The following is a 22,053-nucleotide window of genomic DNA, read 5'->3' on the forward strand; positions in this document are numbered from 1 at the left end:
CTATCTATCTTTGTTGTATATAGGGCATAGGTTAACACAACAATTGTTAGTGCTTGAAACTTGGTTCTATGAACATCCTTACTGTACAACAGCAATATATTGTTTCTCTTCCTACAAACATACTTATTGTAAGTCGCTTTGAATAATAGTGTGCTAAATTCCCATAAATGTAATGTAACTGGTTCTTCCACTTTCATGAAAATTCTAAGATAAGATATAAGTACTGGCGAGCAGTACAGTACAGACACAGCATAAAGATAGAGATAGAGTACGGTGGGAGATGTCAGGCCCTTCTAAAGTTGAATCCATCAGAAGCCATAGTCCATAGTCTCAGTGACCATATGTGAACCATACGTGTAAACCCAAATTAACAGCAATAATAAAATATATGAGAAAAGATACAAAAATCGGAAGAACACCCGTTTAAGAATAAAGACCATTTCCATATCAATACGCACAGTTTTGAGACCAACGTGAAATAGTCACAGATCTTTAAACCTATAACCCTTTTATAACAACATTTAGTAGACTGCAATTTCATTTCCATCATCCTGTCTCTGAACCAACCAATGGCATGTGACTGAGAGGATGCATTGAGTCAGGACAAGGTGCAACTAAATCCAAGGACAGAGTTCTGAAATGTGTCAGACGTCAGCGGTCTCTTTAATACTGTTGTGGAACATATCTGAGTCTGGTCCAAAGACCTCTGCCATTCCCCGTTGGGGTTTACATGCACCAGTCACATGGACATCAACATGAACTTAGTGTTAGTTCTGCCAGTGCTTGTGTTGTCACTATTTCGTGCTACTTTCACGTAGCTTTACTTTATTTTGGTCCCACACACCTTCTCTCGGTGACCTTAGTATTGAACTAAATGGAGCAGGCTTATCACTGTTTATGAATGAATTCCCTATTTGTTTGAATGTATTTTGTGTGCTCTACCTATCTACCAATGATTGATGGTGGTCTTTCCCTTGACATCCTTTGCCATGGAAGTGCTGGGAGTTGTAGTTCTTGGGGAAGGCACCAAGGCTCCGCTCCACTGGGAGAACGGACACACACAGGCTGGCATGTTTGCTCTGGAGCCCCGGAGACCTGGGACCGGCTCATTCTGGTTCCGACCAGCGCCGGAACGAGCGGTCTCCTCTGTGATCCAGCCCCTGCGTGGCCTCTGAGGAGGTGTCACACACTCTGTCCCCTTTTAGCTCCCCTCACCCCCTGACCACCAGCGACACACATTCCCTCTTTGTCTGCGGACACAGACCTACCTTTGCCCCGCTTTGGCAGTCTTTTACGTGGCTGTACATCGCGCGACATCGCTGAAAGGGTGTGGGAGTATTTTTACCTCCGCTCCCTGTAGGGTACGTGCATGGACATGGACACACTGACACACATACCTGTACATTTCCTCCTCATCCCCTGGTAGTGATGTCTGCTTGTGGTACAGCCAACAGCTCTGTCCTCACTAATGTCCCAGCGGTCAGGAAAGCGGCCTGCATACCCAGCACACATCCTAGCAGCAGCAGGAAAATAACTGAGAAGTTATTGATAAAAGGGACCAATGATGAGGCCTTTATGTCATCGGTATGACCATTATATAAGCGTTTCTCTATCTATGTTTCCCATCATATTGGCTTGTGCTTTGGGTTAAAAAAATAAATGATGGACTAGGCCTTCCTCTTGTAGTCTATCATTAATTGTTTACATTTACATTTAGGGCATTTAGCAGATGCTTTAATCCAAAGCGACACACATTTGTCAGAAGAAAGAAAAACAATATATCGCTGTTAGTACAGTAAGGATGTTCATAGAACCAAGTGCCAAGCACCAACAATTGCTTTAGGGGAATTCGGTATGCAACAACCCTTTGAATGGATCATACACATGTGTCATGTGTATGATCTGTGTGTGACCCGTCTTTCAACTGACATCTGAGGCTGATCTGAGGTAATTAATTGATCTCTGTGTTTCCAGTGTAGGTGGTGTCTTCGTTAGAGACCTGATGGCTTGTGTTGAGGCTTTTTTTTACACGACCTTATGCAATCTTTGTGCTAACTAAAAGATAACATCAGTCACTTTGTATTCACCAAACGACTTGGCCAATAGACATTTTTTAAATAGTATTTTTTGATTTTAAAAGGAAAATATATTTTTATATTTTATAATATGTTATACAAAATATTGAATGTAATTAGTTAAGTTCCAAGGGAAAATTAAGGTCCAACTTTAAACAATTTCTATCGTTATTCACATTGATATCGTTATTCGATTTTTAAAGGTTAGCCAGGTGCCTCCCTTTTATTGCACTCGAGGCCCGCATCGTACTGCAACATGAGGCTAGTGACGACACAGCCCACAGTGTACAGTCATGAGATCTCTAAACCCAGACATGAAACGGCTTGTGTGACACTTTGACACCATCCATATATGGGCAAGGTCCGGGCAGCTGTAGGCAACCATTGAAAATAGGTCAAATATCTTCCCATACGCAGTTGGGTGGACTGTTTGCTTTATTCCGACGAATTTGAACAATGTGGGTTTAGATATCTAGAGTCTTGCGTCCTTCGAAGCGCTTCGTTGACTTTCATAGGCCACGACTGCCCCCGCGTGGCCATCCGTGGTAACGCTTCTCCTTCTGCTATGCATTTCTCATGGATGTGCAAGTTTTCTTTTGATCTTTTTATGATTCATATTCGAACTGGCACCCTACAGAGGGCCATTGGGTCAATGCAATTAAGCAAATAAACCACCCTGGACCGTATAGTGTAGGCTCAAGGCCTATGGTTTTATATATAATTAGCATATATTCATATTTTCATTTGCCTCTCTATTTTGATTATTTAACAATTATCAGGTAATAGGCAGGTAATGTTAGCTAATTGGCGATCAATAACCTCATCAGTAAAGGCCTTTAACCAAACAAAAGAAGCCCCTGCTCTTGGATCGGATTTAAGTCATAGTCCTGAATGATCATGCGTGGTTTCTCTATCCTTTTAACTTTTTGGCCAGAACACCCAACCACCCACATACACTGCCAGCTAGGGCGTGGCAGTGCGCAGGTGCGTGAGTAGGGTGAGAGCGGGCCGGAATTAAGTCCCTTCCATTGGCTTCTTATCCCCAGAGGAGGCTCGGGTTCTGAACTATAGTCAGTGTCAGGCTTATTAAATGTTGATGCTTTTCATAAGGCATTTTCATAATATCACTGAAACACCGAAACGTTTAAGCGAGGGAGATGGAGATGCTTTCTGTTCTGTTGATATGCGTCCTTAAAACCATGGTGCACTTAGGCAATGGACAGCAGGATTTACGCGCGCCTGTTGGACCCTGGAGACACAAAATCGAGTGGGAAAACAACGGACGGGTTTTCAGTTTACTGAGCACAGGAACCGAGTACCTCTCACCCGTCCAGCGAAGGAGACAGACTCGGCTTCTCCTGACAAGCAACGGGGGGGCAAGCCGACTGCGCCACCCCAATGTAGTCGCCAGATCACCCAGGAGGCACAGGGGTCAAATGGTCTCGTTGGTTCTTGGCGCCGAAGCGGCACACTATTTACCTGCAACTGACCCAAGAAGTCAGCACCCAGCCGGCATCACACCCACAAGAGAAACGGGCAACGGACCACAGCCCTCTCCTGCGATTGAATACTCGGGTGTTGGGGTACCATGGGGACGAGGTGTCACCGGAGACGATAGTAGCAGCGTGCCGGTTCGAACGCAAACCCCCACCGCGTCGCCATCACGATTACCAGCCACGCTTGGCACCAATTTGACAGACCTGTTGGAGAACCCAGGAACCATTGCACCCACACACACCGAAGCGGGACGGACGGATAGTGATGGTGGACCAGGTATTCAGAAGTTGCGCACAGGAGTCGTTGGCAACTTGTCGAGAGCGCACGCATTACGCAGAGGTATACCGGAGTCTGGCATTTCCCCGACACCTCTATCTGATAACGCGATAGAGACGCACGTTGCTGGTGTACACCCAGAAGCAGTACCAACCTCAGACAACGTGGGTACCCATGAAATAGACCCACGTGGCAATTTCAGAAACTCTGTTTACTACGGTGTCCAGCCGCCTGCCGGTAGGAGCCGCTCAGCCGCGCGCCATCCAACGGGAACGGGCCATGTCACCCGGTTCTTCCGTAATGGTGAGCGTTCGTTATTCTGGATACGATGGCCTACCACATGATTGTTTTGTTCGATTCGTTTTTTTCATTGAATTGTGCTCAGGTCTACCGGACCTGGTTCCTGACCCCTATTACATCCAAGCTGCCTCCTACATTCAAAGAGTGCAGATGTACGCTTTACGCTGTGCCGCGGAGGAGGGCTGCCTCACCAGGTACTCTCTCTCTCTCACACACACACACACACACACACACACACACACACACACACACACACACACACACACACACACACACACACACACACACACACACACACACACACACACACACACACACACACACACACACACACACACACACACACACACACGCTGCCACTTTGTTTGCTTCCCCCCGGGCATTTCCACAGAGCCACGTTTCCAAAAACAGCTCACTGTTGTATGTAGTTCATCCACCCTGCATTATAACTTTGTATCTATGTACACCCCGTCTCCAATTGTTTCCTCTTGTGTGTTGCTGTGCACCTTCCTGCAGATCAGCGCACCGAGCGAGTGACCTGGACTACAGGGTTCTGCTGCGCTTTCCTCAGAGGGTGAAGAACCAGGGAACCGCTGACTTCCTGCCCGCCAAGCCCAGACACGAGTGGGAGTGGCACAGCTGTCACCAGTGAGAGTCATATCAGGCCAGATTTCACCACAAAGCAAACATTGAGTTGAGGTCCATGCAGCCATAACCCTATGAGATGCAGCCTGTAAGGGTTAGGTTTGAAGCCACAGCTTCTGCACTGATTTCAAAATGTAGGCAAGCATGAAAGCGGAAGAGCCGTGAAGTGTCCTCTTTATACAGTGTGTCGGGGAGATAGCAGTAGGCAGGTACCTTCCACAGACATATCCAACCTATAGAACTATCCGATCGCACCAACAACAAACATTAACCACGGGGTTGTCCCACATGATAATCATAAGCAAAGAGTAATTCAATCATCATTTTCAAACATTTAAGATCTTATTGGTTTGGTAAGCAACGTTAAACACTCTAATTAAACTCTCTCTCTCTCAAGTTTAAGCTTCCCTCCGGGGCTCGTCGCGCTGCTGTTGCTGTGTCTTTCACTTAATCTCCCCCATTCTCTTCCATTCTTTCTTTCAATTTTCTTCTCTCTCTCTCTCCCCCTCTCTCTCTCTCTCTCTCTCTCTCTCCCCCTCTCTCTCTCTCTCTCCCCCTCTCTCTCTCTCTCTCTCTCCCCCTCTCTCTCTCCCTCTCTCTCTCTCTCTCCCTCTCTCTCTCTCTCTCTCTCTCTCTCTCTCTCCCCCTCTCTCTCCCCCTCTCTCTCTCCCTCTCTCTCTCTCTCTCTCTCTCTCTCTCTCTCTCCCCCCCCCCCTCTCTCTCTCTCTCTCTCCCCCTCTCTCTCTCTCTCTCTCTCTCTCTCTCTCTCTCTCTAGACACTATCACAGCATGGAGGCCCTCAGTAACTACGACCTTCTCGACGTCAGCACGGGGAGGAAGGTGGCCGAGGGGCACAAGGCCAGCTTCTGCCTGGAGGACACTTCCTGTGACCCGGGAGTGCGGCGTCGCTACGCCTGCACGGCTCACACGCAGGTCCGTCTCCGAGGAGGAGGACGGCGGTTTACCCCCCCCGCCGCCCGATGGACCACAGTGGTTCATACAGCAGGCGCCGTATTGAACGTCGCTCTTGATTGCTCATCTAGAGGTATTTTGACGCTTGCCTGTGTGTTTCTGCTCAGGGGCTCAGCCCAGGCTGCTATGACACCTACCACGCCAGCATCGACTGCCAGTGGATCGACATCACAGATGTGGTCCCCGGGAACTACATACTCAAGGTAGCGGTTCAGCAGCTCAACTGCTGTGGGAGGATATACAATGTCCCGCCTAAAGGATACAAATTAGTATACAAATATATATCATTTCAAGTGCATTGAATTATTTTATATTTAATTGTTTCAAATTATCTTCAATCCGTCATTGAGCAGAAGATTTGATCCAAATCGACTAACAGTAAATCTATTTAGATGCATGTCATGAATGAAAAGAGGTTTAGCAGCCTGCCTAAGGAGGCCTACAGGGGGATCCACGTACATTGGGCCCAGAACCTTTTCGGCTGGCTAGTACCCCCGCCCTAATCACCACTCATGCCCTCTTTTCTGGTCGCCTAAGCCACACAAGGCACTGGACCCTCAAGAGAAGCAGCATTGTGTGTCCTTCAGCCTTGTCTGTTATTTAAGTGAGTTCCGCTCTCTACGTATATCTCTCCCCCAGGTCACGGTGAACCCATCTCAGCTGATCCCGGAGCAGGACTTCTCCAACAACGTGGTGCGATGTGACATCAGATACACTGGCACCTTCGTCCAGACGCGCAACTGCAGAATCTCTGTGTGAGTCTCGTATCTGAGGTGGTGTTTTTTATAGGCCATTTTATTATGAAGACAACATGGATGTACTGTATTTACTACCGTTTACAGAATCATCCTTTAACTTCTAAAGATGTAATACATGTTTTTTGTGTTCTTGTTTTTTTTAGGAGCTAAAGCAGAGTACTGGACTACAAAAAGAAACGAAAACTACAACCAATATAGCCATACTATATAATGTTATAATCTTTTTTTAGAGTTTGTCCATAAATCAATTTCACCTGATACTTTTAGGTGAGCTGTGTGTGTGTGTGTGTGTGTGTGAAAACTGTATCCTACATATTTGCATGTGGGCAGTTATATAGTTCATATTATTGTTCCCATTCTCTAGAGTAGCCTTGCACCTCTAGCACAATGCTGGCCCAATAAAAACAGTTATTTAAATACAAGGTGTTTGTTTATGGAAGGATTTTCTACTATTGAATTTTATAATAAAGTTTATTGTCTGTTATAATAAAGGTAACACGATTGTACTATTTAATCAGGTTTACATGATGTTTTTTATGAATAAAGTTTATGGTGGTGTTTTATAATACCATTTATGTGATTGCATTTTATAATAAAGTTTCTAATGAGTGAGTTCTGGGTCTATTCAAAAATACTTTAACTCTGAAGCACCTAACGTTCGGTTCATTACACACCGTTTAATGAGGCAGATCATTCCCAACGGGCTCTACTGACAAGATTATTCAAGCAAATATTTTACAAGACAATGTCATTAAAACTTGGGCCCACGCTGACGTTGTTCGGTGTATATCGAGAAACCCTGGGTCACTCGATTGGCCAAGGAGTGGAGGAATACATTTCAAAATGATTAACGATAACACACTGAACCACAGAGGATTGCGCTAAATGGTGGCACTTAACTGAATTCAATTTGATATGTATAGCCCTGAATCACAGGTACAGTCTCAAAGGGCTTAACAGGCCATACATTTATGATACCCCCCTGAGCCTAGCCCCCAAGAGGGCAAGAAAATCAGGAGTGTAATGGGTGCCATAATTGATGTACATACATACATACATACATACATACAGGCAAATTATTTAAATCGGTGATGGGGCGCTGGCCGCTTAACCGTGAAAAGAGTCCAGGCATTCAGTAGTAGTCACTGCGAGATGCCAGGCATCCAGCCGCAACACGCTAGAACGGACAGAATAATGAGGAGGCCTGTGAAGCCTGTGATGGAGAAGAGGAAGTAGGGATGTTTTACAGCTTTTGGGGGCAGGATACTATCTTGTTTTGGCTGAAATGTTCTAGAATCGATCCCTGGTGTTCGCCGCTTATCTGAAGGCATCCTTTAGCAATCCTTCTTACTCATTAACGGAAGTTATCGACAAAGATTCACTATAAAGTCACTATGGGGGAAAAAGTCTGGGGGAAGAGTCAATAGTGTCTTGAGGAGGATCCATGAGCCCGATGGGTTCAGCGGGGCAACGTTGGAAACGAGATCATGTCCGTGTGAGGGTGTCTAGGAACTCCTATTGACATACTGTCTACTCTGGGTCAACTGTACTCTGGCTCACTGGAAGTCTGGAAACATGCAAGTAAACAGAAAGATGATTATATCTGCAATTCATAAAAGGCCTAAAAGGATGGAACAGGCCTATTTCTTGTTGGGCAAGGCAAGCGTATTGACATTAAGTCTTGGTAAATATGACCAGGGGGAGAGGTGAAATTCCTTATTCAGCCCTCCACTATTATTAATAAGCAGATACCATCATTAGCAGGGCCTTTTTTATCCAGAGCCCGTTCAGTGTATTCAGTCAGTAAGGAGCAAGTAGGGGTCAGAGAATCTTGTTCAAGGACGCCCATAGGTAGGCTTCAGACATCGGGGATCGAACCCAGTACTACTTCTACACCCATGCGTTGAGAGGGTCAGCTAAAATCACTCTCAACGTGGGCATGGACCTTTGGTGTCGAGTCATTGTGGATTGATGCAAGTTAAAGTTAGAACAGGATGCGTTAACATGACTCTGCTTTTATTTGTGGATAGGCCTACTGTGCACCTCAGTAGGGGGTCAGTCGGCGCAACGTTAATAATGAAAGACATCCACTAAATATTAAAAGAATAAGTCTCTGGGTAATTCAAAGTTACATCGAGGTAGCGCGTAATACAACCACCCAGCCCTCGACCACCTCTGGACCCGGGACATAGGAGTAAGGCTTGTATTCCAACATGGGTGTTCTGCTAAGAGCACACACCCTCGCCGTCTCGGGTCTTGGGGTCACGCCCGCCGATGGGGAAATCAAATGTGACAGGGGGTCACGACGAGACAACCCGCCGTACCGCTGGTGTTTGCTCAGCGCATCCTCCAAGGCGTGCACGGCCGCGGTGTGGGCAGCCTGTCCGCCCCCCACTTTAAATGGCGGGGGCTAGAGAAATTCCACAGTTACGACGACAGCGTGAAACGGACCCGGTGGAGGTAGACCGCTGACTTCAGCATCACCGCAGGCTAAAGCTGCCCCGTTTTCGACTCAGACTCTAGCCCCACTGTCGGTTACGACGACAGATTATCAGGCGCCCGGTGCAAAGGCCTGTGCTATGCAAACATGACTTGAGTGTGGAATAATGTGGAAAAATATCCAACTAAATATAAATGTGTTATTTTCTGCGTGGTTTCCCAAACGTATTGGTTTTTTAAGAGCCGACAACAAGCCGAGTGCACTGGTGTGTTGGAAGAGGTGGTGTTTACCTGTGCAGGACACGAGGACGAGGTCCCTGATTTTCATTACCTGTTTCCTCTTTTAAAGCAGACGACGGTGGGCTGTGCCTTATGACCCAGAAGGCCACGCTTCCCCTGCTGCGGCTGCTCCTGTAAACAACAAACACAGACAGTGGATCATAGAGTGAATTTGGGGACATGGAAAATCCTGTTATTCTATTATTTAGTGGATGGAGTGGGTTGGGCATGAGATAGCCTGGGGTGGAGGAGGAGGTGGAGGAGGAGGTGGAGGAGAAGAGTAGCAGAGACTATGGAAGGAAGGCGGAGATGGGGTGAGGGTACGTCCATTTGTGTTTGAGTACGGTTCTGCTGACGTTGTTTTAAGGGTTTTTAACACATGTGTGTCTGTCTGCTACGTTTCCCATCTCTCTTTTTCCAGACATGTATTTGTTTTGCTTTAGTTTGTTTCACCCTCCACAAACAAAGCCCTGTATAGCCCAAGAGACACATGAGGCCTTAGACAGGGAGACAGACAGATTGCTACATACAGACAGAATACTACATAAATGAAAGTACTTGGTAACATGTTAAGGTAAAGCAGAGGACAAGATGTTTTTAATTATGAGTAACAGGCCATTGTATGTAATTGGGATTTGGCAAATGGTTGTGCATTTATTAAAATATGAAGACTATTTTGTCTTAGATTAACAATAACATAGAAAATGAGTGGCTTTTGGTTACAAAGAAAGTCAGTGTTGTACAAATGCACAGTGTGTTAATGTATCAAAAGTCCAAAATTAGACAACTACGGTGAGATGGTGCGCTCGGGTAGCTAAATTGGCTAAAAAACTGGATAAATTGTTGACTTCGTAGACCTGTGTTTACCGAAAAAAAAAAAAGAAGAAGCTATAAGTGATACTATATATTTTTAAGCAAATCGAGCTTATTTACTATTAAATTGCATTATATTGTCTATTAGTTATGTTAATATCTTATTGTGTTTATATCTAAATATAATAGTTTTTACCTGAGTTTTTTACATTTGTAATTTATCTGAACAATATCTGTGAATGAACAGTTGATTCTGTAGTGCGATCTGTTGACGACAGTGACATCTCCTGGACAGATTTAATCGTTGCATCGTTAAAACCATGATCGTAGGGCTTAACTTACATTATGACTCTTTCAAGATGACTCGTAGGCCTACTTGTATATTAAAGTGCTATATTTTATAATTGAAAATTGTCAACTACAAAAAGTGAGAGACGTTTTCATTGATTCAAACCCTTCCTTGTGTGACGCCACACACAGGCGACAGAGGAACGGCACCCCAGTGTCAAATAACAGAGGAAGCAGTGAAAGAATGGCTCGTGTAATTTACTGTAGCGTTATGCATTTTGCTAACTTTTTTGTCGTCGTCCTAATCGCCGATTTGTGTGCAGCAAGTGCTTCCCCGGATGGAACCAAAACGGTGGAGTTTAACGTTAAACCCGGAGGTGTGCAGCACACATTCTCTGAGACCATTGTGAGTAGGCTAAGCAACACTTATTCGTTTTTGCTATTTAGAATTAAAAAAAAATATTTTTAATTTACACATTTAGGGATACTTACAACCTAATGCTGTAATCTATTTGCCAAGATGCAAATGTATATTGACTACGCATGTCATTTTATAAGGGGGTTTACAGATTAACCTTGAATGATTTTACCTGTGTTTTTTGGTACGCATGTGTGTCTATATTTATTAAAAACAGCTATCACTATTGTGCAGGGTTATTGATAACCTAAAAACTACTTAATAGACTGGATTTGGCCCAGTAGCTTTGAATAAGTTGCAGGCGCATAGTGATGACGAGGACTGAGCCTCTGAGAGGCTGACACGTTGTGCCTCTGCCACAAGGCTCTCATTGATTGGTTGAGGACCGCAATTTGTAAACACAGTTGTAAACCACAAAGAATGTTGCTATGTGTGCCGTGTAATATGTGTATATGTGCATTATTCTTTAATGAAAAATAATAATGTGAATTTCAATATGCTAACATTTTAAATCTTTCATTTTTAGTTAAATATATATTTTGCATCTATCAAGCCGACTACCAAGATCTTAGACAATTTCTTGTTTGAAATAATATTGAATTACATTTAGAAAATTATTATTCATAAATCTAACGTTTTTTATCTTGTATTAACCGGTTCACATATGTTTCTTTTGTGTTTCAGCGGGATCACGAATGCTCATTCACTTATGCCTCACAAGGGGGAACCAATGAGGTGAATATCTAGTTCTGCTCTTTCTTTTTCACATATCCCGTAGAATGTGTCTCAGGTTGAATGTGACTTACTTACACTGTGTGTGTGTGTGTGTGTGTGTGTGTGTGTGTGTGTGTGTGTGTGTGTGTGTGTGTGTGTGTGTGTGTGTGCGCGCGCGCCCCCACAGCAATGGCTCATGAGTATCGGCTTGAGCGATGACGATAAACTGTTCTCCTGCTCCATATGGAGGTAAGCCAAAGTGAAGTTCCCCACATGCACACTTACCATACAGCTATAGGGGACAATTCCCATGCTGATCAGTTCAAGAACTTCATGTTCAACGCCACTTAATGTAATACAGCATTGGCAGTATTGGTGGTCGCAGTTAGGAAGAAACAGTCAATGACGCACGACGCAGTAAGGGGATAAGTGAGTAGAGATTGTGTTGCTGATGACTGACAGCCACGCGTGTCTCTCCCCAGGCCCCAGGGCAAGTCCTACCTGTTCTTCACCCAGTTCAAAGCCGAGCTGAAGGGAGCCAAGATCGAATATGCCAACGCATATGTAAGTACCCATGCCAAGTCCGCTCGGGCCGTGTATCGAAATGCAGCATTTTATCTTCACAAGTAATCCCCTACTGCCGCTCCCGCCGTGTTGCCAGGGATCCCAGTCAAGAGGACATGTTGAATATGCTAATGTTTGGCTCACTGGCCACGCCCGAAACCAGCAGAATTTCAATGAAAACGATGGCAATCTGTAGACAGCCGCCCACTCAGTTCAGAGTAACCGAATTATACTATGTTACGGAGTATACTATGTTTTCATTTCAGAACCTCCTGCTTGTTTCTCCCTCCCCATAGCTGGCTGCAGGGTCGATAGTGCCTTTGAGTAGCATAATCACTAAATAGGTTGCTATTTTTGATGCGATGAGTGATGTACAACAGTTCAATGTCCTTTGCTGAAAAGCAGAGGATCACGATGCTTTACGGTGTACGGATGATTATGATGATGACAAAACATTACTTTATATTGCCCCGTCTAGCTCTGCACAAACAACCTAATGTGTAAAAAGCACCGCACCCAATTAGTTTTCACAGTTTTTATTATGGCACATAAACTGATGCCCAGCCATTAGTCAGAGCACCACCCGTCCTCTTGCCCTCCTTCTTCTCCTCCTCCTCCTCCACCCTTCCAGTTGTCCTCTGTTCCCCTCCTCCTAGGTCGACCTTGTCCCCTGCAAGGAAGACAAATAAACATAAAACACAAACCACCATAAATGATGGACCCACATAACTGTGTGTGAGTGTGTGCATTTGCGCACGTGTGTGCATGTGTGTGAGCCCTGGTGACGTGGGATCTCCTTGACCTTGTTAACACACACACACACACGCACTCACACACGCACACGCGCACACACACACACACACACACACACACACACACACACACACACACACACACACACACACACACACACACACACACACACACACACAACCCCCCCTGGCGCGTCTGCTGCAATGAAATTGTTTTCTCCCAGTGCCTCCTCTCATCCTGTTATCTGACTTTGGGTTTTTATATTAAGGTGTATGTATATGTATTTATTTATTTCCCCATATCTCTCCTGTTCTTTTCTTTGAATGTCCTCTTCGCCCCTTCTTCCTCCTCCTCCCGGCGGCACCTCCAGTCCCAGACGTCCGAGGGTGGCCAGAGGGACGTAGCTTTGAAGCCGGAGGAGTTCACCGTGGGAGACTCCACGGGTACGGGCGCTTCAGGCTGCTACTCCTCATGGCGGTCTCTCTCTCTCTCTCTCTCTCTCTCTCTCTCTCGTGCTCTCTCTCTCTCTCGTGCTCTCTCTCTCTCTCGTGCTCTCTCTCTCTTGCTCTCTCTCTCTCTCGTGCTCTTGCTCTCGCGCGCGCTCTCGCTCTCCTTTGTTTCAGTTCTTTCCGTGATTGTTTACCATCGGGGCATACATACTCTACAGGCCAGATGTGTGTGGGTGTTTATCCCTGTGCTCCTGTTGTTTTCCGACGCGTGTTGTTGCACCCATGTTCTTTACAATGTGCTCTTTTCCTGTGCCACTACTCGGTCACAATAGCATTGAGGTCCTGGGGGAGTCGTTGTGTCCAGACCCCCCTTCTAGCTGCCACAATTGACTTGTAAACGGCCAAGTTCTTGTCAAAGTAGATGAATGGCGAGAAGTATGTGGAGACAAAACTAAGAACTATACCGTTGACAAATATAGAAATATCTTTTGACGTTGTTATGCTATGGCCACGCTATGGTTACGCACGGCTATGGTTACGCGATGGCCACGCTATAACTTGTATCTGGCCTTCGCCAAATTAATTGGCGGTTACTATAGCCACATGCCGTCCCAAGACAATGCAGCTCTTCCTTCCAAACATCCGATCCTCGGATCCTTGAGTTGATTAGCTAGAAGTCAACCTCACCAATGTGAGGATCAGGATATCAGTCACCTCAGTTCCCATGAACATGTTTGAATTGTTAAAAAATATGATCTGGAGCATTGTTTTCTTTTCCTTTTTCTCTTCCCCAGTGACTCACACAGACGGGAAGTTCCGGGCAGAACTCTCAAAGCTGACCATGATTGGCCGAACTAAACACGACGAGCTGTAGCTGTTGGAACTCTCTAAGCTGACCGTGATTGGCCCATCCCGACGCGATGAGCCGTAGCTTTCAAAGCTCTAGCTCGACTCAGGTCACGCTGAGCCACCGGGACTTTTGAATTCTTCCAGGCCTCGGCCTTCTCATAACGGATAGTAAAAGCAGAATTGATTTTGTCTCTCTTTTGAAATGTCTTGACGGGCCAAAAGATCGGACCGGGATGGGGTCTTCATGTTGTTAATTAGTGTTGAGAATCAGAAGGAAATTAGTTTACCTTGGAGATTGAATGTTTTCACGCAATGCACGTAACTTGCTTTATCTTTTGGCATGAGCGTTAGTCTTTAAATACACACAACATCCTGTCTTAAGATGAAGTGTTTGTTTTGCTCCGTTTTTCTTTTTCCTTCCACTGAATCTCAAAGCTTATAGAGTAAATCTTTTGATCCATAGGGGAGACGGTAATCGCCGCAGAGTTTGTTTTGTTTAACTTGTAGTGTACAAGGGATTATTCCAATTTTGTTGTAAATGTTAATCTCGCAGGGGTATTAATCTGCAATGTGGCCGTCATACTCATACTCATAGTATAGAACATAGAACATCTCTGTTCCCTGGTGATTCTTGAGCTGAAGAATTATGAGTCCGCTGTTGAAGAAGAGCACCAGGTTCTTCTCTCTCTCTCTCTCTCTCTCTCTCTCTCTCTCTCTCTCTTTCTCTTTCTCTTTCTCTTTCTCTCATCTGGATCAGATCCCTCACTCTAGTATTAGACCGCCGCTAGTATTCATCAGTCCAGCTGGTCACTCCCATTCAGAGACTTAACCTTTTTTAGAATAGCGGTAATCCTCTCCGAAAGATATTCAGCCGTGGCCGGGCTGTCTCTCTGGAGATCATAAACTCTCCATGCCCTCCGTATACACTCACTCACTCAATCCCTCCTCATAACCCACTCGTGTCGATCTGTGAAGAGCCAACTCCTTTTACTACCAGGCCGTAGTAGGAGCACCCAATCGCCTGCGTCTCCCTCACGTTGATCCCATCAGCCACCCTGATCCATGCGAGGTGCATGTGGTTGATGCCCGTGAAGTTTGCGCGCGCGCACGCGTGCGTGTGTGTCGTACCGTGTCTTCTCCGAGGGCGTGGAGTCTCTGTTCTCTGCCTTGAGGCGATTGCTCTGCTTGGGAAGAAAGCTTCCAGCTGGATCGGCGTGACATCACTTCCTCCCCACCGCCACCACCACCCCCGGTCAGAGATTATGCTCCCACAACGGTCTCAACAGGAAATGCCAGAAGTGGATGCTGAGTTACAAGGGGAAGACACAACATGACAGTTAGGCCCCAATGCATCCCGCAAACACGTTTTCTGTCTTTTTCTTTTTTCCTTTTTCTCTCCTTTGTTGTTCCTTTCACACCGACATGTGTTGGCAGTTTTAATAGAGGCGGGCTGTCACTTGACTGAAATCGACTGGATGTTTGTCCCTTGTTGTGTCAACTGTGATCTGACTTGAACGTCCAATGCATTGTTAGAAAACATGAAAGGAGAGAGAGAGGGGAGGACAGGTGACATTTGAAGTGACATTTGAGCTCTAACAAAGAATTTTCTAGGAAACAGGCAGACACTGCATAATATATTCTGTGTACAAAATATGTATGCCCCTTGCTCTCTTGTCTGGTTAAAATATGAACTGTATAAACCTAAGTTAAAAGTTTACCCACAAAATATTCAGAAGAGCAATGCACATTTATAGTGGTCCGCACCACATCCGTACTTGATATGCATTGAATCAACCTTAAAAAAATGGAATTGGTTTCAGGAAGTAAATGAAATGTCCTTTTGTTATCTGAAAATGTCCTGTAATAAATGGGTTAGCGAGATAAAAAATGCTTCCATTGTCTCCCTTTCGGTTCCTGGGGAGCGGGGAAAAAGGCTTTGCTTTTGAAGATCTTCTAAATCCAGGCGCTGTGTATGGGAATGTATGGAGCTGATCTTTTCGGGCTCAGAGCGCCACAGAGTCAAGAGGGACTCATTCATTTCATGTTGAGCCAGCCAACGTTAATTAATCTTCAGTGTCCTCAAATTAGCACTGCTTGTCTCACAAGGTTTGACGCAAGCGCTATAGGATATGTGACAATGGAACATTACCGCGTATAAGTGACTTGAGGACTTTGGTTGATCCCAATGTTGGGCTCTTTGCACTAGCAGGGCTGTACAGATGCACTATATATAGATAAACAAAGATACTGGGTGTTTCCATTTGTTCAGTGCCTAGTTGGCTGGGATAGGTTCCTGCCACCTGCAGTCTGGGAACAATCTAGCTAAAAGCACAAAGACGAGACAATCAATCCGCATCCATGAATCTGATTAGCTCCGACTCTAAAGCGGCCGACATTGAGCTTAAAGACATCACAGCCGCTCTTCTTATAACGCGTTCCGCACTGCCGCAACATTAAAAATATATTGTCGTAGTAATTAGTCCCCGTGCTACAGTAGCTCTCTATATTTCGGCTGGAGGCTGTCGTCTAAACCTCGAATCATTATTACTCACCATCTGGAGGTCTGCTTTCCCCCTCCGGTAAGACCTCCAGGAACAACAACACGCAGGCCTTGTCCCAAACACTTGTTCATAACTGCATTGGCATGTGTTAATAAGGCATTGATTAAACTAAAACCCCACCAACGACATCCGAAGATGAAAGCCTCTCGTTCAAAGGACATTCTTCGACGAGCCTGGGAGAGTGTATAATGTGCCAACTCTGTGAGAAACGACTCTAATTGATCTTCTTAGGGAGGGAGGGCCTAGGTTCACCTGAGGAAAAAGACTCATTGATTTGTTGCAGTAAACATCAGTAATCATTCCCAGGCCTACTTCTATCTCCGCTCTGTTCTCTGTGTTCCACCGTCCTCCAACTCTGTTCCTCACCAAGCTATCTCTCTCTACCAACCCCCCCTACCCCCCCCCCCCCCCCCCCCCCACACACACACACACACACACACACACACACACACACACAATCACACACACACTTCAAAACATCGGCCCACCTCGAGCCACCCCCTCCTGTTTTCTCTGCCCTGTGTGCTGACATTTGGTTTGGGAACAGATGGGGACTGTGACTGGGTGGGTCAAACGTAGCGGCTGCAAAAGGAGATGGGATTTCTCTATCGCCAGGGGACCTGTGAAGGCTCTGGCTACCAGCCAGCTGCCCCTTGTCGTGCCCCCCCCCCCCCCCCCCCCCCTCCCTGCCCCCCCTCCAACCCATACCGCCACCACAGCTATCAGACCACCGGCCCGGTCATGCCCATGAGTAGCGTGTAACTTTCGCTTTTTTTGGTCGTCCTTGTTAACTTCTGCGTATACATTTACAGCATCACCTCTATCAAACGCGCTCGGAGCACGTGCGTGCGTACGCCCCTCTGAACTCTAAAAGCCGAGCTGAGTTAGTAATTGCCTTGCTGCCTATTCCAACACCGCGCGTCCATGTGAGGGAGCAATTATCTCCCGTCGCCCCGAGAGAATAGATAGATATAGGGGGTTGAAGTGGGCGCATGCATAGGAGCACCGTGTAGATTAGCGTATTATCTTGTCTCGTCTTGTTTTGCGCAAGTGCTCAGAAGCGACGGGAGTAATTGTGAGATAATTAAATCTGGTGGCTTTTAGGTATGCACTCTGTGGCGCTCCCGGGAGCCCGTGGGTCCGAGAGGTCCTACTGAGAGAGGAGCACACTGAGCATCTGTATAGGGGCTCTTATTACTGGGCGGGACAGCCAAGCAGATGTCGACACCCTGCGCCGCTCGGCCACAGAACGCCGCCGCAAAAAGGAGTGCAGGGTGTCGGCCATTGCCAGGTCCTCCCCTGCTGCCAGATACTCACCCCCAAAGTCGCTTCTTCTTCATCTTCTTCTTCTTCAAAACCCTCCCGCCTGGAAACTCGATCCGGGCTCAGCTTGGCCAGCCTTGAGTCGTCCTCTCTGCGAGTCCGTGGCTTGGGAAAAAAATGTTGGCAGACTTTTTTTGGGGGTGTTTTTATCCCATCAGCCGCCCCGGCTGCCCCTCCCTCCCTCCACCCCCCCCTCCCCCTGCCTCCCGCTGTGTCGCCTTCACACTGTGGTCGAGAGCAGCCTTCTCTTCTCAGGGTACGGGGGCGCCTGGCGGGGGTCCTTGGCCCTCCTCCCACGTTCAAAGAGTCTGCCGGCGTGCGGGTAGGGGGGCGGCCGGCGGCCCCCTACCCGCCGTCCCGGCGCCGCGGGCTTCCCGGTCCTCTCCGGTAAGGCGCCGCTCTCCCGGGTCGCCGGGCGGGCGCGGCCCCCCGGACCCGCCTGGCTCTCCGCCCCCTCCCGGCCGGTGCTCCCCGGCAGAGTTTCAGAGAGCCCGGGTGGGCCGCCGGGAGCGGGGGGGCGCGCCGGGGACGGGGACGGAGACGGGGAGGCCGGACTGGCAGATGGGCGGCGGCGGCTAAGTGGGCTCTCACATGACCCACTTAGGGCGCGCGCGGCGACCGGAGACGGGTGCGGGAGGGGGAGGGAGGGTGCGGGGGAGGCGGGGCTGACCGGCAGCGGGGACAGGCCGGGGGTGGGGGGGGCGGGCGGGGGAGGGCCCGCCGCTGTGGCGGGGGGAGGGAGCGAGGCGCTGCGAGGGGGGTCGCTGAGGCGGCGGGTGGGGTTGTAGCGCGCGGTTGATTGGGGACGACGCGCGCGAGGCGAGGTGGGCGTACGACGGAGGCGCCCCCCGCCTCTGGGAAGACCCCGCAGTGCGGGCGTTGTGCGGGGCGGGGGTCTTCTCCGAGAGACGGCGCGCAGTGGTCTGGACGCACGGCGCGGGCCTGGCTGTGGGGGAATGGCGTTCCCGGGGATCGTTTGTGTGGCTGCGCGGGTTTCGCCCTCTTTTGAGGGTGGAGCTGGACACCGGCGTGCTTCCCGTGTCCCCTGGTGTCTCTTCCGCTTCCCGCTCGGAGAGCTTCGGCGGATGGACGCAGAGCACAGTGACCTCGCTGGTGGTGGAGGCAGAGGTGGAGCTGGAGCTGCTGTTACTGGGTGGTCCGGGGACATCGCCCCTTCCTCCTCCTCCTCCTCCTCCTCCTCCTCCTCCCCCTCCATTGCCCGCCTCCATCCTCCCTTCGTCCTCCTGGGCGTTCAGGTCAATCGCGGAGGTCAGATAGTCAATCTGCTCCACTACCTGGGGGGCGGAGAGGAGGACGATGATGTCGGTCAGTCACAAAGGAAGACATGAAGGCAACGGTGACTGCTATTGCCTTCTTCAGATATATTTGCTAACTGCAAAAGGAAAAGAAATTACGCATTGTGCTTTTCTGTATATTTTTAACAACTTAATCGAATAAATTCGAACTGTACCACTGAAATATTATTCATCCCCCCCCCAAAAATAAACGTATGCCACATTCACAAAAGGTTAGAATGTAATTTGTATTTTCCACTTCAACTTTGAATTTTGTGTTCATAGATTTAGCTGTGACATAAAAAATCGCTATTTTCCAAAGGAGGACAAACGTGGAATGCATAAAACATGTTGAGCTTGATATATATTAAGCTGGATAGTCCTCTATTCCTGGAAATATACAGCAACATAATACATCATGCGCAGGAACACAGGCTTTATGAGTTCAGACCATGTAAACCAGCACTGCAATGCAAAAGCACCACCATGTGCACACACACACGCACGCACACACACACACACACACACACACACACACACACACACACACACACACACACACACACACACACACACACACACACACACACACACACACACACACAGGCACAATCAAACAAACAAACAAGCACACCGGCATACAAAAGCAATTGCATGACAAATGCAGGTGGAAACACAAACCCGCACACATCCAAAAAGTGTGTTTGTTTGAGATTGAAAAATATGAGATTGGAAAAAGTAAAGCTGCTGAAACAGTTTGATTGTTCCCTCCACCTACTCTCCATGAACGGATATATTCTAGGTCCCTGCCACAGTGGATTCATTAAGGTTTGGCTCCACCACTGAAGTCAAACACAACCTATATTGTGGCTTTTGTCAGGTAGCATTTGGAGCAAGTTATTTCACGTTACTTTGAAGTGGCTGCATCTGCACTTCAAGCGTTGGGAACGATAAAAGATGAAAGCGTCTGTCTGTCCCCTGTGTGTTTATTAAAGTCATGTTCTGACCCCTCAGGTCAAAAAACATATTCTTGTTGATGTTGTTGTGTTGTTTACAGCGAGAAGATCAATGCAATAAAAGCATGAGGGAACACACTCTGACTGGCTGTGTTCGCATTATCATTCACCGTCTTTTGTGCCAGTTTTTCCCCGTCTCTATTGAATTCGGTGTTTCTATGAGTGTGATAATTGCAACTCTTTCCATTCTCTTCTCCAACCACGGCAGACAGTTGTTGTGCCGCTCATCTATGAGACGGTGAGTCTCGTCCTTTCTCCCCCCACCACCCTCCTTTGATGTGCTTCCTTTGTTGTGACGGAAATTCTGATTCAGATCAGAGATGAAGACCGATTCCGTCTTTACACTGCATGCACTGACTTTTATTCAGTGTCACATTATTTTTCTCTCGGGCGATATCTCGCCATATCTCGGATGATGGGGCTGCTCCCAGAGCTTAGCCAGCCTCAGTAGATGCATATCCCATGCCCAGGGGAGGGGGGAGCCGAGATTTACGTGTCACTTTTACGGGATGAGGAACACAATGCTGCAGAGATGCTGAGCCCTAAAAGGATTATAACGGCAGCGATCTACCAAGCTGGGCCAGAAGCAACATCCGCGTACGGCGGGGAGACTGAATTAGTAAGAGTTAGAGGCAGAATGATCCAAGAGCAAGAGAGAGAGAGAGAGAGAGAGAGGCGAGGGAAAGAGAGAGCGAGAGAGAGAGAGCGAGAGGAGAGAGAGAGAGAGAGGGAGAGAGACGAGGAGAGAGAGAGAGCGAGGGAAGAGTAGAGCGAGAGAGAGAGAGCGAGAGGGAGAGAGAGAGAGAGAGGGAGAGAGAGAGAGAGAGAGAGAGAGAAGAGAGAGAGAGAGGGAAAGAGAGAGCGAGAGAGAGAGAGCGAGAGGGAGAGAGAGAGAGAGAGAGAGAGAGAGAGAGAGAGAGAGAGAGAGAGAGAGATACAGAGAGAGAGACAGAGAGAGAGAGAGAGAGAGAGAGAGAGAGAGAGAGAGAGAGAGATACAGAGAGAGAGACAGATAGAGAGAGAGGGAAAGAGAAGAAAATTGAAAGAAAGAATGGAAGAGAATGGGGAGATTAAGTGAAAGACACAGCAACAGCAGCGGGACGAGCCCCGGAGGGAAGCTTAAACTTTGCCCACCTTTTTTCACTCAGTCAACCCGGGTTGTTGACGTGGATGAAAAACGACTAACCCTCAATTAACCCAAGAACTACAACAATCGCACCGTCTCATACACGTCCCACTCCCTCGCGCCAAACACACAGTGACTCCCGCGGTCGGCGCTCACCTCTTTCATTTCCTGCTGCACGTTCCTCAGGGCTCCGACGACCTGCTCCAGTGAACCACGACCCGTTTAACCTGGCTGCGGACAGCCTTGCGGTGACACCTGCCTCGAGCTGTCCCTGCTCATTAGAAGCAGCGGCAGCTCCGGCGGAGTCCACCGCTCCGGCGGCCATGGGCTGAACCCACGGCCGCTCGGGTCCCCTGCTCTGCACCAGCTCCGACTTTGGGTCTGGGCTTTCCTCCGGCCCGGCAGGGTCCGGGTGAAGCCCGCGTCTGCGTGAGCGGGACGCTCCCTCGAGAGGACGTCCCCCTTGAGGACCCCCGGTGGTTAAACCGAGCCCCGGGGAGCTGGTCCCGTCCGGCCGGGGGTCCTCTGACCCGGGGAGTCGCCGGTTCTCTCGTGCGGGCCGCCGCCGCCGACGCCAGACTTAAATCCTCGCTGCCCGTCGACGGTGCTCCATGTGGGGGAATTAATCCAGCAGGAGAACGCG

General features: G+C 47.9%; 2 protein-coding genes and 1 long non-coding RNA gene across 3 annotated transcripts; 2 read left to right on the forward strand and 1 right to left on the reverse strand.

The window, feature by feature from the left end:
- Positions 1-3,070: 3,070 nt before the first annotated feature.
- On the forward strand, positions 3,071-7,115 carry loxl5a (lysyl oxidase-like 5a). Its single transcript, XM_060067832.1, has 7 exons — positions 3,071-4,151; positions 4,234-4,342; positions 4,665-4,796; positions 5,570-5,726; positions 5,873-5,968; positions 6,405-6,520; positions 6,667-7,115. The coding sequence occupies exons 1-7, from the start codon at positions 3,233-3,235 to the stop codon at positions 6,671-6,673; spliced, it is 1,536 nt and encodes a 511-aa protein (XP_059923815.1). The 5' UTR covers positions 3,071-3,232; the 3' UTR covers positions 6,674-7,115.
- Positions 7,116-10,514: 3,399 nt separating this feature from the next.
- mydgf (myeloid-derived growth factor) lies at positions 10,515-15,977 on the forward strand. The gene is made up of 6 exons (XM_060067849.1): positions 10,515-10,748; positions 11,445-11,495; positions 11,662-11,723; positions 11,957-12,038; positions 13,162-13,234; positions 14,035-15,977. Exons 1-6 carry the CDS (start codon positions 10,587-10,589, stop codon positions 14,112-14,114), a joined length of 510 nt encoding a protein of 169 aa, XP_059923832.1. The 5' UTR covers positions 10,515-10,586; the 3' UTR covers positions 14,115-15,977.
- Positions 12,559-15,358, reverse strand: LOC132469780 (uncharacterized). The gene is made up of 2 exons (XR_009528485.1): positions 15,218-15,358; positions 12,559-12,708 (listed from the first exon to the last, which is right to left on the reverse strand). It is a non-coding gene; the product is annotated as an uncharacterized LOC132469780 (long non-coding RNA).
- Positions 15,978-22,053: the final 6,076 nt, after the last annotated feature.

This window comes from Gadus macrocephalus, chromosome 12 (assembly GCF_031168955.1).
Source record: "Gadus macrocephalus chromosome 12, ASM3116895v1".
NCBI lineage: Eukaryota > Metazoa > Chordata > Actinopteri > Gadiformes > Gadidae > Gadus > Gadus macrocephalus.